Raw genomic sequence first — 15,903 nt, 5'->3', positions numbered from 1 at the left:
ATAAGAATCCAGCCTCCTCCAAGGGTTTCTCTGCGCTCGATCCAAGCACCGAGGAGCCCGAGATCGATCCTCGGCAACAAGAATGGTAGAGGGAAGAAGAAGAAGAAGGGGGAGAGAATCGTACGAGGCGCCTCGAATTAGGGTTCCTAAGGACGGCCGACGACGCCATCGATTTTAGGGTTTTAGAATGAATTTTTATGGGTTTTTTTCGAGCAGGGAGCTGAAGCGACGGGGATGAGCGGCGGGGGGGGGGGTAGGGTTTTGCTGTTCGGGTCAGAGCCGGGTCGAGATCCTGTCCAGACCCGATCGGAAATGTTTCTTAGCATCCCTGTTTTTAAATCTGACGTGACTTTGACATTACGGGTGCAAAATGGTCCGGATATCCGCAACTGTACCTGAAACTGATACGGATACGGCACCTAAATTTTGAAAATACTCGGATATGGACATGGTTCCGGATACAATTTCCGTTTTTTTTTTTTTTAGTCCGGATATAATTTTTGATCATCTTGACAAAAATTGCATGCGCTTTCGGATGTGGTCATATGTTTTTGGTTTGTTGGATCATGTTTTTTATTGGAGTGATCAATTGTAAATCTTAGATTTATTTATAGTTAAATTTATGTTAGGACAAATTTTGAAAATCGACTTTTTTTAAAATTTAATAGGCAAAATCGACCGTATAACAATAAAATGAGCAAAATCGACCCTTTTTTGCACGGGACTGCTAGTCCCGTGCAAAAAAGGTCGCTTCCGCAAAAAAAATTCTCCGGTCCTCAACCCATCCCCTCATTCCCTCTCTCTCTCTCTCCTTCATTAACCCATCCCCTCTCCATCTCTCTCTCCCTCTCCTCCAATCCCACACCAAAAAAAAGACGATCCTGCTAAAAAAATCAAAATCAACCCTCCTCCCCCAAATCCCCCCAACACTCTCCTCCCAAATCCCCCTGCACTGCTGCACCACCAGCACCGACACCTTCACTGGACAGCGGGGGAGGGCTTGGGTGGTGGCGCGGCTCGACGTGGCGGCGGGTGGTAGCATGGTCGGGGCTGAGGGGAACGGAGGACAGCGGCGGCGGCGAGCTGGCGGAGGAGGTGGAGTTGAGCTCACGGCGGCGTCGGGGCTGATGGTGGTGGAGATGATGAGGAGGCGGTGGAGAAGGGGATTGGAGGGAGAGGGGGGCTCGGGTCGGAGCTTGGGCTCAGGGAGGTGGTCGGGTGTAGGTCGAGGAGGTGGGCGCGGCTTGGGCGGCCCGATGGCGATGGAGGAGGGGCGTTTGGGGAATGGAGGAGAGAGAGAAGGGGTGATGGGTTGCTGTTGGGTTTGAGGGAGAGGGAGGAGAGATGGAGAGAGGGAACGGAGATGAGAGAGGGGTCTGGTGTGGTATTGGAGGACCGGAGAATTTTTTTTGCAGAGAGAGAGGGAACGGAGATGAGGGATGGGTTAATGAAGGGAAGAGAGAAAGGAGGGAATGAGGGGATGGGTTGAGGACCGGAGAATTTTTTTTGCGGAAGCGACCTTTTTTGCACGGGACTAGCAGTCCCGTGCAAAAAAGGGTCGATTTTGCTCATTTTATTATTACACGGTCGATTTTGCCTATTAAATTTTCAAAAAAGTCGATTTTCAAAATTTGTCCTTTATGTTATGGTATGATTTGATTTACTTTTTCATCGACGAACACAATAAAATGTGAGCTCTGAAAGAAAATTTCGCGGCATTTTGTATTTTAATTCTTGCCTTGTACCTTTTTTGTAACCAACTACATGCAATTCTTGGTTTTGTGAGGTTTGGTCAGGTTAGTGTGGTTGAAATTTTGTGAGGTTTTACCGTTTGAAATAACTTTTTCTTAACTTGTACTTTTATTGTCCAATTAAAATAATATTTTTTGTTATATTCGATTAGTATCCGAGTCGGCTTCCCAAATATCTAATTTTTATCGGTGACTATATCCTTATCCACTTTTCTAATATCCAAAACATGTATGTTTTTGTTCAATGTGGTTATGATTATGACTTTTCTTACCGAGAATATTTGTATCCGTATCCATTTTTAGAAAGCGAATATAAATATAGTATGTGTTACATCCAAACTGTAAGCGAACCAAGGGGGTGTTTGTTTGCATGCAAGTGAAAGATGAAAATGAGAAAGTTACTTTCATTTAACAATTAAGGTGTTTGTTTTCATGTAAGTGGTTATAAAAGTGAGATGTAAGAAAGTTGCCACATATGATTTAATGTAATTTTGACTTCCCTAAAAAAGTGGTGAAGTCACATGAAAGTGACAAAAATGTAACTAATTTAATTAAATAATTTTAATTATACTTTCTAATTAATCATATTTTACCACGTCATCTTCACATTGCACTTTCGATAATAATTTAATTTTTCAAACAAACATTGTATTTCACTTGCGTGCTGACATGAATGTAAAAGTCATTTGCAAAAAAAAGTAACTTATATATTTTAAATTCACTTTCAGATTGCCAAACACCCCCAAATGTAACTTACTCGATATGCCTTGGTTGAAGTAGCTAATCAGGGATATAAGACAAAATAAGAAGGATGTAAGACGAAATAATCAACTAATCCTTATAGTGCTAGCGAGTTTTTAACTTTTTAACTTTCTCCCTAAAGTAACAATTTCTCTATTTCCCCTCTTAAACTATGTGTACATATTCAATGTGGTCATTTTGTGAGCTTATAGTTAAATATTTAACAGATCAATGACGTGACAATATAAATACATATATTTTCGTATTTTTTATGAGTTTTTATTCTCTCAATCCAAAAAAAATTGCAACGGCTTTTCTACAAAAAATGTCTACTCTTTATCCCTTTTTTTAATTGAAAATTTATTTTTTGGATTGTACAAAATACAAAATTGCAAAAAGAGATAGTGTCTCATGATTGGTCAGCTAAATATTTGACGATGGGCTAAGAAAATGATCACATTGAGCACATATACATAGTTTAGGGGGGGAATAGCAAAATTGATACTTTAAGAGAGAAGCTGGGATTTCACCAATACTTTAATAAGAAAGACCTGATTATTTTGTTGAAGATAATAACGAATGAGAGAAAATGCTTGAAGATTCTTTTTTTTTATTTACTAGTATAGTGCACGTGCGTTGCACGTAGGCATTTATATTTGATTTATGTTCTAATTTTTAAATTTATAGTGATATATTAAATATTACACATATTTGTAAAATAAATATAATTTTAAATAATAGAAACATACTATTTTAATTAGTACTTAACTCAAATCCTACTATACCCTTAACTATTCAATTTATTTCTAATTGATAACTAATCTTAAATTTGACATTAATTAATAATTTAATTAATATTAATAGGGAGTAGGAACAAAATTAGTTCTTGTTCTAATAATATAGTACTGATATATAAATAATATAACAATAGAGAGATGAAATATACAGAAAGTGTATAGTGAAAGTTAAATTAAAATTAATGAAATCTCATGTTTATTACAAACTCTCAAAGGAGCTTGGCCACTTGTTCCTAATTTCAAATTAACTTATTAATTGAGGAGCATAATAGCAATTTCAATACTTTGAGGGTCTAATTCAAAATAGCTTAGGGGAGGAACTTGATATTAATTTTCTGATTTGAGGTACTTCAGAATATCAAAGATTTAATGAATTGAAGGATTAATTTCAGAATATCAAAGATTTAAGGAACTAATGTCGTAAAAAGTCTATTATTTTTGCAATTTTTAATTTGTATTTGTAAACTATTTAATACTATTTTCTAATAAGAATATTAAATTTTAAAATATTAACAAATATGTTAATAGTCCTAATAATTTATTTATTTTATATTCACTATTAAATAATCTATTGAATTGATGCGGTACAAATCCACAACAACCCTTATATGTCAATGTCCACCCAACTTAATATTGGAAGCTCACCAAATTAACCATACATGAAAAGAAACAAAACAAAACAATCAAAATATTTGTTTAATTGCAACCCAATAATTGAGCAACTTTCTATCAAAAAGAAACAAAACAAAACAATCAAAATATTTGTTTAATTGCAACCCAATAATTGAGCAACTTTCTATCAATACAACAACAAACAAACACATCATATTTAACCTTAAATTGGATAATATTCATACATTCATACATGCACGACCATATAATGGACACCGGTAGCGACCCTTCCCCCTTGACCACCACCACCTCCATTGCCCCCACAACAGACCCTATCTCCATTCCCCGCTCCACCGGTGTTTCTCCTAACCCATCTTCTCTGCCTCCTTCGAGCATTACCTCCGGCTCCACCATCGAACCACTACCTTCCATTGATTCTTCCATCGGCACCACCTTCACCAAAGCCTCCACCACTACTGTCAAGTTTGGCCACCAAGGAAATCTACTTAATAAATTTAGTTGGTAACTATTATAATATTTCACTTCTAATTTCTTATTTACATTGTCAGAGTAAAGGAGAATGAATAGCAAGGAGGAAGAGAAGAAAATTACTTACTCATTTTAGTTGGTAAGGAGAATGAATAGCAAGGAGGAAGAGAAGAAAATTACTTACTCATTTTAGTTGGTAATCTTGAGTGAATGAATAGCAAGGAGGAAGAGAAGAAAATTACTTACTCATTTTAGTTGGTAATCTTGAGTGAGCCTTGCTATGAGTGTTGGGGAGGAAGAGAAGAAAATTACTTACTCATTTTAGTTGGTAATCTTGAGTGAGCCTTGCTATGAGTGTTGGGGATGGAGAGAGGGTTATCTAGCCCTTAAATGAAATAGACGTCATTGAAGGAGTTTTTTATCATTAATTGGACCACTGAATTTTTCTTGAGGTTACCAACTATACTACTAATGAACCCCTCTTCAAATCCTACTTTCATGTGAAAATGACTGTTACATTTTACTTTTCATATATAAAAGTAACAATAATAGTATGAATTGAAAAGACTTGTGAAATAGTGGAGAGAGTGGATGGAGGAGATCATTTAAGATATTAAATGTAGAGAATAAAGGTATTTAATTAAGAAAACTATTAATAAGATAACTATTAAAAATTATTATTTTTTTATTTTAAGTATGCATGTATGTTCATGTATATATGTGTTGTACGTAAATATGCATGTATTTTGGAGGATGTATGTATGTGTTTTATTTATGTATGCATGTGTTTTGGAGGGTACTTTGGGAAGAAATGTTTTAACATGGCAACCCACTTTTATAATAGTATTAGATTAGATTAGATAGATTACCAATTATGAACGTGTCGATAATTGCGGACCCCACTTATTGATTGTACACATTTAGATGAATAGTTAATTAATTGATGCCTTATCTATGCATGTGCCCTTTCCCCTATCGCTCCAACCCCCGCGCACCCCTCCCCCTTGCGTCTTCAACTGTGATTCTTCCGTTTCTCAACCACTGAGAAACGGATGAATCCCTCTCCCGCTCCACCCACCCGCCCCCCTCCATCTCTTCATCTCCAATTCTTTCGATTCTTCCGTTTCTTCATATCCGATTCTTCCGTTTCTCAACCCCCTCCCCCTTCGCCTCTTCCTCTCTGATTCTTCCAATTCTTTCATTTCTCCACCCCTTATGGTTGTATAAATAACGTAGGGCTTCGATTTTGATGGAGCAAAGACGACGTTTATTTTTAATTGTAAGTTGTGGTTATTCCTATTATTGTTATCATTGCTATTTCCTTATTCTTATTTCTTACTCTTTGGTTGCTGGTTGATTGGTTCATGACATACCTTCTTTCTTGTATTGATGATTGATAATGTCAAAAATCTGATGTTGATAGGAGGAGTACAAAGCTATCAAGGTAAATTTATTTTTTTTGTTATCTCTATTATCTCGAGTTTTTTTTACTTATTGCTGAGAAAATGAATTTTTAGATGACATTTATAATTTTTTTGGTGATAATCCTGCATGATAAACTAAATGGTTCAGTTAACAAATTTTTGCTGGTTATGATGTTTTTTGTCCTTTGCGGTTCAAGTTTCAAGTTTTCCGACCTATATTCATTATTTTTAGCATTGTAATAAAGGATTACAGATTTACTGCATCTACTTAGTCTCTTGCAAGCTCATATTTATTTCTTATTGATAGAAAAAGTACGAGACTATCATATCATATACTCTTTAAAAACACGAGTTTGGAAAAATCTTTCTATGGTCAATATTACCCTTCACTATTTTAAATATTTTATTTATATCTTAATCTATCTTAATTATAATTATATCATATCCTAATCCTATGTGAACTATCTATAGCTTAACAATTTAAAAAAATAATATTAATAAAATATATAAAATATCTTTATAGTATTAGTTTGTTAAGATAAAGAAATTATATGTAGCTAACGTACTATAATATATAAAGTATTGCAAAAAAAACTAAAAAGTTTAAAAATCACACAAAATACCCTGAAAAGTTTAAAATTATAAAAACTATCTCGACGTCTAAAAATTTAAAACAAAAAACATGAAATTAAGAAATTAATAGCAGTTTGTGAAGAATTTAAAATTTACGGTTAACATCTTAATATCTCAAAATTATAGAAAATCCTCAAAAAAGTTCAAATTACAAACAGACACCTGAAATTCTAAAATTTTAAAACTTGCAAACAACATAGATGAATTCAAGGGAATACTATAATGCACTTGAAAATTTCTGATATTTCAAAACTTAAAACAACAAACATAAAATCAAGAAATTAACAGTAGCCTCCGAAGAATTTAAAATTTTAATTAACACCCTCAATGTCCCAAAAATTATAGAAACACCCTCAAACGTCTAAATTATAAAAAAAAACCCTAAAATTTTTTAAAAAAATCATATTTATAAATAACAAAAGATGAATTCAAGAGATTACCCTCATGCACATAAAAATTTAAAATTTGTCGAAATTAACCTCAAAGTTACAAAAGTTGTAGAAAAAACTATTTCAAAATTTAAAAATCACAAAAAACTCTAATTTTTTAAAATTTATAACCAGTACACATCAAATCTAAAAACTATTGGTAGATCACTAAAATTTAAATTTTTAAAAAATTAATCTATAATTTTAATAATTACTAAAAGCAGCCTCAAATTTTCAGAGTTGTAAGAAATATCATGACATTTAAAATATACCACCGACACATGAAACATTAAAGTTAAAACTACCAAACTTAAAAGTAATTTTTTAAAAATTCTCCCAAAGTTTTAAAAATTACAAATCACACCCTCAAAGTTCAAAACCACAAAAAGGGCTGGCATTTTAAAACTTTTTATCTTATATATATATATATATATATATATTCATTCTAATTTTAGGGTTTACTATCCATTTTCAGTATCTAAAGATAGTCTAAGTTAATATTGGTAAACAAAAGCAATAAGAATTGATTAAAAATATCCGGTTAAGGAATAGAAATTTAAAAAATATTATAGCTTAAAAATTATCATCGCCATATAAATTAAAGCAACTACATAAAATTTTACTAATAAGTTGGAGCAGCAAAACACATTAGTAATATTAATTGATAGATGTTTAAATCCATAAAAATTATAAAAGACTATAATATAATAGCTCAACATTAATTGATTATAATTTAGAAACATTAATCTCTGATGTTAATAATATTTATAGGGTAAAAGAATATAATAAATTATGTATGGAGAAACTATCAGAATGTTCAAAGATATCCTTAAAAAAAATCAAACTATTTCCATTGTAAATGAGAAAGTGATGGAAATAAATCTAAAATTCAGAAAACGTCCATAAATCATTTGAATTGGTATTAACATAAGGCATGTCTATTAAAGAAGCACTAACTGAGTTACATTGAAGAATAATTTAATAATTCCTTGTATTTTTTACTCTATAAATATTATTAACATCAGAGGTGAATGTTTATACATTATAATCAATTAAAGCTAACTTATTATATTATAGTCTTTTGTTAGTTTTATGCAATTTAGTCTTATATCAATTAATGTTATTACTAATATTATATGTAGTTCCTTAAATTTATACGGTAATATTAATTTTTAATCTGTCATATATTTTTTAAATTTTTATTCCTTAACTGGATAGTTTTAATCTATCGTAATTGTTATCTTTTACCAGCGTCAACTTAGACTACTTTTAGATGCTAAAAAGGGATGATAAACTTTAAATTGAAACTTAAATTTATCTACTTTTAGATGCTAAAAAGGGATGATAAACTTTAAATTGAAACTTAAATTTATATATCTTAATGAAATGATATCAAACATTTACTCTTTGAAACTTAAATTTATATATCTTAATGAAATGATATCAAACATTTACTCTTTTCTTTGCCAAATTTTAGCATTTTATGATTTTAAACTTTTGAGGGTGTGTTTTGTAATTTTTTAACTTTATTGTTATTTTTTAAAAAAATTTAAATTTTATGTTGTGTGCTTGTAATTTTTATGTTTTATGAGTTGGTGGTAAGTTTTCAAATGTTAAGATGTTTCTTTCAACTCTGGAATTTTGACCTTGTTTTTTACAATTACTAAAACTTTGAGTTGTACAATTTTAGAAATATTGAGGGTATAATTGCAATTTTTAAATTCTTCGGGGACTGTTTTTAATTTTTAGATTTCATGTTTGTTGTTTTAAGTTTTAAAAAGTCAGGGTGTTTTGGGTAATTTTGATCTTTTAAGATATTTTGTGTGATTTAAATCTTAATCTTATTTTTTTTAAATTGCTGAGCTATAGATAGTTCATGTGGGGTTAATAGTTCATGTGGGGTTAATATAGGATATAATTAGTATTTAGATAGATTAATATTTAAATAAAAAAATTAAAATAATATTTCACGTAGTTTGTTAATCTTTTTTTTTAAATTGTTGAGCTATAGATAGTTCCTATGGGATTAGATAAGATTAATTAGAATTACAAAAGATTAAAATTTAAATGTAATATTTAAAATAGTAAATAGTAATATTGACCATAGAAAGATTTTCCTGAACTTGTGCTTTTAAAGGGAGTATGATACATCTTTGAATTACTTTATACAATTATCATTATGCAACTTTATAAGATTAATAATCATTTTAATAGAGTTAGAATTAAGTTACTTAGTTGTGCTATATATTGGCTCAAAAAAAAAAATTGTGCTATACATTTGAAACCTGAAATATGCAACCTTTTGGCTTTTGAAAAGAAAAAAGATCACTGTTCTTAGCTCAAGTTCATATTGTTAATTTTCTCCGATGTTGACCTCTTAAAATTTAGCAATCAACTCGAAACTTATATTGTCTGCACTCATTTGAAGAGAATCTTTTTGACATGAAAAGAATTTGAGAACTCTAAGAAATTGATTCAGGATTAAAAAAAAACAGTTATAGTTGTGTCTCTTGTAGGGGTGTTAACGGAGCGGATACGGCTCGGATATGACACTTACCATATCCATATCCGCTTACCCATCTCGAATGCGGATATACGTCGGTAAGAAAAATTCATATCCATATCCGCCAAAATCGGATACGGTTACGGATATAGATACAGATGTATAAACGGATATGCATGCGGATACAAAAAGGATATGAGAAAACTAGATAGTATTCAGAAAAATATAGTCATGTGAAACAAAAAGAGTTCGTTAATATGTTCATTATGATTAAAAAGCTAAGATTAGATATCTTGATCATCAAAATTAACCACAAATCCATAATTTAAGAATCGAAACTATCGTAAGAGCATGACCAATATGTATTCGGATATTTTCGGATACGGATACGGATATTTCACTATAAAACCATATCCGTAACCATATACTATCGGTTATAGATTTGAGTAACCATATTCGTATCCTAACGGATACGGTTAAGGATATTTCCTCGGATACGGATACGGTTTGGTACCCTAGTCTCTTGGTTTATAATTTTTTTAAAGTTGGTTTTAGTTCTCATTGTGGCTTCCGTCGAAAGAGCATTCTCCATAACCAACAAGTGAATACTGTGAATGTGATGTTTTGATTACATAAATTGAGAATGTGTTGAAGTGTCAGCACCGAGGCAATCACCTAACAATTAATTGAAGCCATGAAAACTTGTAGATATCAGTTAAACGACATAGATTTTCTTTAGAATATATAAAAATGGGCATTAAAGTTTGGTTTAAGTATATTTATTTTCTAAATAGAAATGCACTTTTAGGAGTGGATATATTTCAATTTTAAAAAATATGCATAACTTCTATGTTCTTTTCACGTTTGGTGACTGGAAAACGATTGTATAATAAGAGGTGGAGCATGAGCATCCTTATGCTTTCCTTTTTCTCCAATTGTTTAAGAAAATAGATGGAAAAGTGAATGATAACATCATATTATTCGTGAATCGTATTTAAACACATCATGAAAATCAGTTAAGCGGTCATAGGTGATTACCATATAAGTTATCTATTGTTACACAATAAATTTCTCACATATTATTTCTCTAATGAAGGGACAACTTGTTGGATAGCAAGTTATTAGGCCAAACAGAATTCTTAGTCTGTTTTGGTTTTGATTTTAGAATTGTTGAATTCCTAGTCTGTTTTGGTTTTAGGGGTTTCTATATATATAGAACATTTTAGAAGAGATTATTATCAGAGAAAAAAGAGTCTTTTGAGCACTCTGAGAGAGAGATTATTGTGAGGGAGTGAGTGATTGTTGGTTAGGGTTATTTTGAGTGTTTGAGAGAGTTGTAACCCATTATATTTATCCTCCATATAGTGAAATCTCCCAATCCTCTCCCCGTGGACGTAGACAATTGCTGAATCACGTAAATCTCTGTGTTTGTGATTGATTTTGGCCATTCTTTTGTGAATTGCACTCGTTGGTTGTTCTTCTCTCTTGTTCGCCGACTCGTGTGGGTGTTTGGTTCACGAGCACGCTTCCACCGACACGCAACAATTAGTATCAGAGCTCTAGGGTTTCAGACCTAGGGTTTGTTTTGGGTGGAGGAAAATTCGTTGTTGGAAGCTTGGATATTGGAGATCTAGGCTTCAGTGGAGATAACTTTGTGGAGTTGCCGTTAGAGATCTCGCCTTCCTTGTGTGGTTCGGTGATCATGTTGGAATCATATCTAGGATTCATTTGGGTAATTTCACAAACCTATCAAGTTCGAATATTTCTTTACAATTTGGAGTTTGCAAGCAATGAGAGAAGAAGTTGGTGAAAGCGGCAAGGCGATGACGAGTACAGTTTAGGTTGCACTTCAGAATACGAAGATCAGTATTGTGAAGTATGACGGCAAGATCAACTTTGGGTTGTGGATGAGTGATGTGTAGGATGCTTTGAATGCTCAAAATTTGGAAGAGACCATCATGGTCCACGAGAGGCCATCGAAGTATGATGAGGCGATATGGGACAAGATGAATCGAAACGTTTGTGGGGTAATTAGATCTTGTTTGGAATAAGAGTTGAAGTACGATGTGATTGGCGTGACGTCTACGATGAAGAAGTGGGAGATTCTCAACAACAAGTATCTTTCGAAGAGTGTTGAGAACTGGTTGCACTTGCTGCAAAGATTGTTCAGACTCCAGATGTTTAGGGGTACCTCACTTGCGGATCATGTGAAAAAGTTGTTGTTGGACTTGGCGAACATGGATGAGAAGATATCGGATGAGTACAAGGCGATCATTTTGTTAGGCTCATTACCGGATGAGGATTTTGATACATTTGTGCTCACATTGTTGATTGGTAGATCTTCCATCACCTATAGTAAAGTGACTAATGCATTAACGAATTTCGATTTGAGGAGGAAGGATAAAGAGTCTTCCCGAGCTAGTACTTCAGAAGAGACCTTATCGATGAGAGGAAGGAGTCCCTATCCGAGAGGTGGCAACAGAGGTAGGTTAAAGTCAAGAGGCCACTATTAATTAACGAAGAACCAGTGTGCTTTCTGCAAAGAACAAGGACATTAAAAGAGAGATTGTCCGAAGCTCAGAGAGAAGGAGAATAGCAAGAAGAATGGTCTGAAGGCCAATGAGGTGAATGTCGCTATAGGTGATGATTCTAACGATTCATGATTTTCTCTATTGATTACTCTAGAGGTTAACCATGCTGATGCATTGGATTGGATGCTGGATTCTGGTGCTACTTATCATGTGACTCCCCGGCAAGATTGGTTTGCATCTTTTGAGAAACTCGATGGGGGTGTGGTGGTCATAGAAAACGATCAGTCCTGTGGTATTTGTGGGATAGGTACCATCAGGATTCGAATGCACGATGGAGTTGTTCGTGAATTGAATGAAGTGAGATTTGTTCATCAGCTGAAGAAGAATCTTATTTCTGTTGGAGCTTTGGAGGCAAATGGATTCAATGTGACTTTTGAGAACGTTGTAGCAAAAGTTACTAAGGTATCTTTGGTAGTTATGAAGGGAGTTCGTAGTAGGAATCTTTATTATCTGAAGGGAAGCACCAAGATTGGCCAGGTACCTAGCTTCAGCTATTTCAGAGGCGGACGCGAGCAGATTTTGGCACTATAGATTTATGACGTCCCTATTTTCACACATGACTGCAGTTCAAGGTGAACCCAGAGATATAAAATGTGCCATGCACCCACACTATGCAACAACACGTTTTACCATCACAGTAATATCTCTCTAGTGGAATCAAATACAAGTGCATGTACAAAACATGCAAACTAAGGGAAATAAATGCAATAGACATGATATAGAAAGAGATATCTAATATATATAACCATGTCTCAACTGAATACAACTGAAGTCTGAAATAAATATGAAGTATCTCAATATGAGTCAACTGAAAATAAACTAAGGCACACAACCTTTACAAGATGAAATACAAAACTCTAAATGTCTAGAGATAAATATCAACTACGGTGGAGTCTCATCTACTAAAAATATACGACGACGACTATGCTGGAAGTCCGTCATCCTACCATCATGTGGGAAGGATGGTTACAACCAAGAAAAAAAAGAGAAAGAATATACTTAGAAAAGGGATTAAGGAAAGCGCACATTAAGAGATGTCATGGCCTTCGGCCTTTCCTTTTGAGGAGTTGGAAGATGAATACTGTTAGGATGTAGTCCATACAATATCTCTTGTTTGAGTAATAACAAACTCATATTTGATACTAATAATTATTTGAGATGATATAGTGCAAGTGAATATAGGTATAAGAAGTGTACGAGGCAAAATAATGCAAAAATCAGCTCAAAAGCTGATTTCAGCCTCCTCACTATCAATGTTCAACAGTGACTAATCGATAGTGGGATGAGCTCATCGATGGTCAACAAATTCTTACTCGTTGTGTACAACATTAACAGATATATCATAGTGAGGATAGTTGCCACTTGATTTGATCATTGTTACCGTTCTTCATCAAGCTTCTTTTATATCATTCGAAGGACTGTTTATTTTGTCAAAAGAGAAGTAATATTTTTTGTACTGCACTTAATTGTATTGGTTTATTTGGTTTAACTAATTTTTTATAGTGTACTCAAGCCAATGTGGACTGAGGGTTTACGGCATACTCAAGCCTGGTGAATTGCGGAATTAGGTCTAGCTAGGGCTAGGCATTTACTCATTGCGGAGAGTTATGTTAGACGACTAATTTCAGGTGGATTTCAGGGTGTAGTCTTTGTAAGCCTACTATATCGGGTTGTTATTCATGAGGACTCTTGACATAGTGAGAAAGTCCCTTCGTGAGAAGGAAAGAGTAGACGTAGGATTGTTATCTGAACCACTATAAAACCTTGCTTGTTCTTGGTGGTTGTTATTTATGGTTAATTATAGTTGTTCACTTTTATTTTATCTATTCCGCTACATATTTTGTCTTTTAGCAAAAAATAGTAGCAACTCTATTCACCTCCCACCTCCCTCCCCCCCACCCCTCCAGGCTTGCATCTCAGATCCTACAAGTACGGCTCGTGGGATTCTCTCTCTATATTATTTGACAGTTGGTAAAAAGGAGCCACTTGGGTCAAGTGGGCTCTAGAAAAGAGTGATAGAGAAGTTCCTATCCAATAAAATAATTGTGTACACTTGAAAAATCATCAAGAACTGGATACAATATAGCCCGGTTCGGTCAGGTTGGTGTATTCAAGTGCAAAATTAAGTAACCCAAACAGATTCAAACTTTCTTCAATATAGAATCAAGTCACTGAAAAGAAACCAGTTCGATCGGTTTGATCTGTTCAAATCAAAGTTTGCAGCCCTAGCACGCTTCACCTTCATCTTGCTAGCGTAAAAAAAACCAAAAGAAAGGCTAAACATTAGAAAACCTTGTTAACTTCGGATAATTATTGGATAACCACTTTAACTTTAAAAATATCAAGAACCTCCCAAGTAGGTGTGAGCAAACGGTCAGTTTGGACAGTTTTAGTCAATTTTTTATGACAATGAATCAAACCAAACTAAAAATAGAATCGAACCAGACCGAACTGAGTTATTTCGTTTCGATTCAGTCGGTGTTTTTGTTTATCACATCATCATGTGGGAATGATGGCTGCAACAAAAAAAAATCAAGTTTCTTGGGTACAAGAAAGGAGAAGATACTTAGAAGAAGGATTAAGGAAAGTACACATTAAGAGAAAAACAAAATCAAATAGTTGCTTGAGAATTTAATTTATTTTGGTAACTTTCATTCGATCCTAACTTGTTGTAGGAGATATGTCATGGCCTTCGGCCTTTACTTTTGAGGTGTTGGAAGATGGATTCTTGGGTACAAAAAAGGAGAAGATACTTTGAAGAAGGATTAAGGAAAGTACACATTAAGAGAAAAACAAAATCAAATAGTTGCTTGAGAATTTAATTTATTTTGGTAACTTTCATTCGATCCTAACTTGTTGTAGGAGATATGTCATGGCCTTCGGCCTTTACTTTTGAGGTGTTGGAAGATGGATTCTTGGGTACAAAAAAGGAGAAGATACTTTGAAGAAGGATTAAGGAAAGTACACATTAAGAGAAAAACAAAATCAAATAGTTGCTTGAGAATTTAATTTATTTTGGTAACTTTCATTCGATCCTAACTTGTTGTAGGAGATATGTCATGGCCTTCGGCCTTTACTTTTGAGGTGTTGGAAGATGGATTCTTGGGTACAAAAAAGGAGAAGATACTTTGAAGAAGGATTAAGGAAAGTACACATTAAGAGAAAAACAAAATCAAATAGTTGCTTGAGAATTTAATTTATTTTGGTAACTTTCATTCGATCCTAACTTGTTGTAGGAGATATGTCATGGCCTTCGGCCTTTACTTTTGAGGTGTTGGAAGATGGATTCTTGGGTACAAAAAAGGAGAAGATACTTTGAAGAAGGATTAAGGAAAGTACACATTAAGAGAAAAACAAAATCAAATAGTTGCTTGAGAATTTAATTTATTTTGGTAACTTTCATTCGATCCTAACTTGTTGTAGGAGATATGTCATGGCCTTCGGCCTTTACTTTTGAGGTGTTGGAAGATGGATTCTTGGGTACAAAAAAGGAGAAGATACTTTGAAGAAGGATTAAGGAAAGTACACATTAAGAGAAAAACAAAATCAAATAGTTGCTTGAGAATTTAATTTATTTTGGTAACTTTCATTCGATCCTAACTTGTTGTAGGAGATATGTCATGGCCTTCGGCCTTTACTTTTGAGGTGTTGGAAGATGGATTCTTGGGTACAAAAAAGGAGAAGATACTTTGAAGAAGGATTAAGGAAAGTACACATTAAGAGAAAAACAAAATCAAATAGTTGCTTGAGAATTTAATTTATTTTGGTAACTTTCATTCGATCCTAACTTGTTGTAGGAGATATGTCATGGCCTTCGGCCTTTACTTTTGAGGTGTTGGAAGATGGATTCTTGGGTACAAAAAAGGAGAAGATACTTTGAAGAAGGATTAAGGAAAGTACACATTAAGAGAAAAACAAAATCAAATAGTTGCTT

The 15,903-nt window shown here is 33.6% G+C and overlaps 1 protein-coding gene across 1 annotated transcript in view; it reads right to left on the bottom strand.

Moving 5' to 3' along the window:
* The window catches only part of LOC109826407 (elongation factor Tu, mitochondrial-like), a 12,035-nt gene extending 7,690 nt beyond the window's left edge, over positions 1 to 4,345 (bottom strand). Inside the window, exon 1 of the mRNA XM_020393440.1 lies at positions 4,147 to 4,345. Coding sequence (XP_020249029.1) covers positions 4,147 to 4,345 — 199 coding nt within the window. The remainder of the gene's footprint in view (positions 1 to 4,146) is intronic.

The sequence above is a fragment of the Asparagus officinalis genome, chromosome 10 (assembly GCF_001876935.1).
Source record: "Asparagus officinalis chromosome 10, Aspof.V1, whole genome shotgun sequence".
Taxonomy (NCBI): domain Eukaryota; kingdom Viridiplantae; phylum Streptophyta; class Magnoliopsida; order Asparagales; family Asparagaceae; genus Asparagus; species Asparagus officinalis.
Note: the sequence above shows the minus strand (reverse complement) of the source record. Positions and strands in the feature narration are given on the sequence as shown.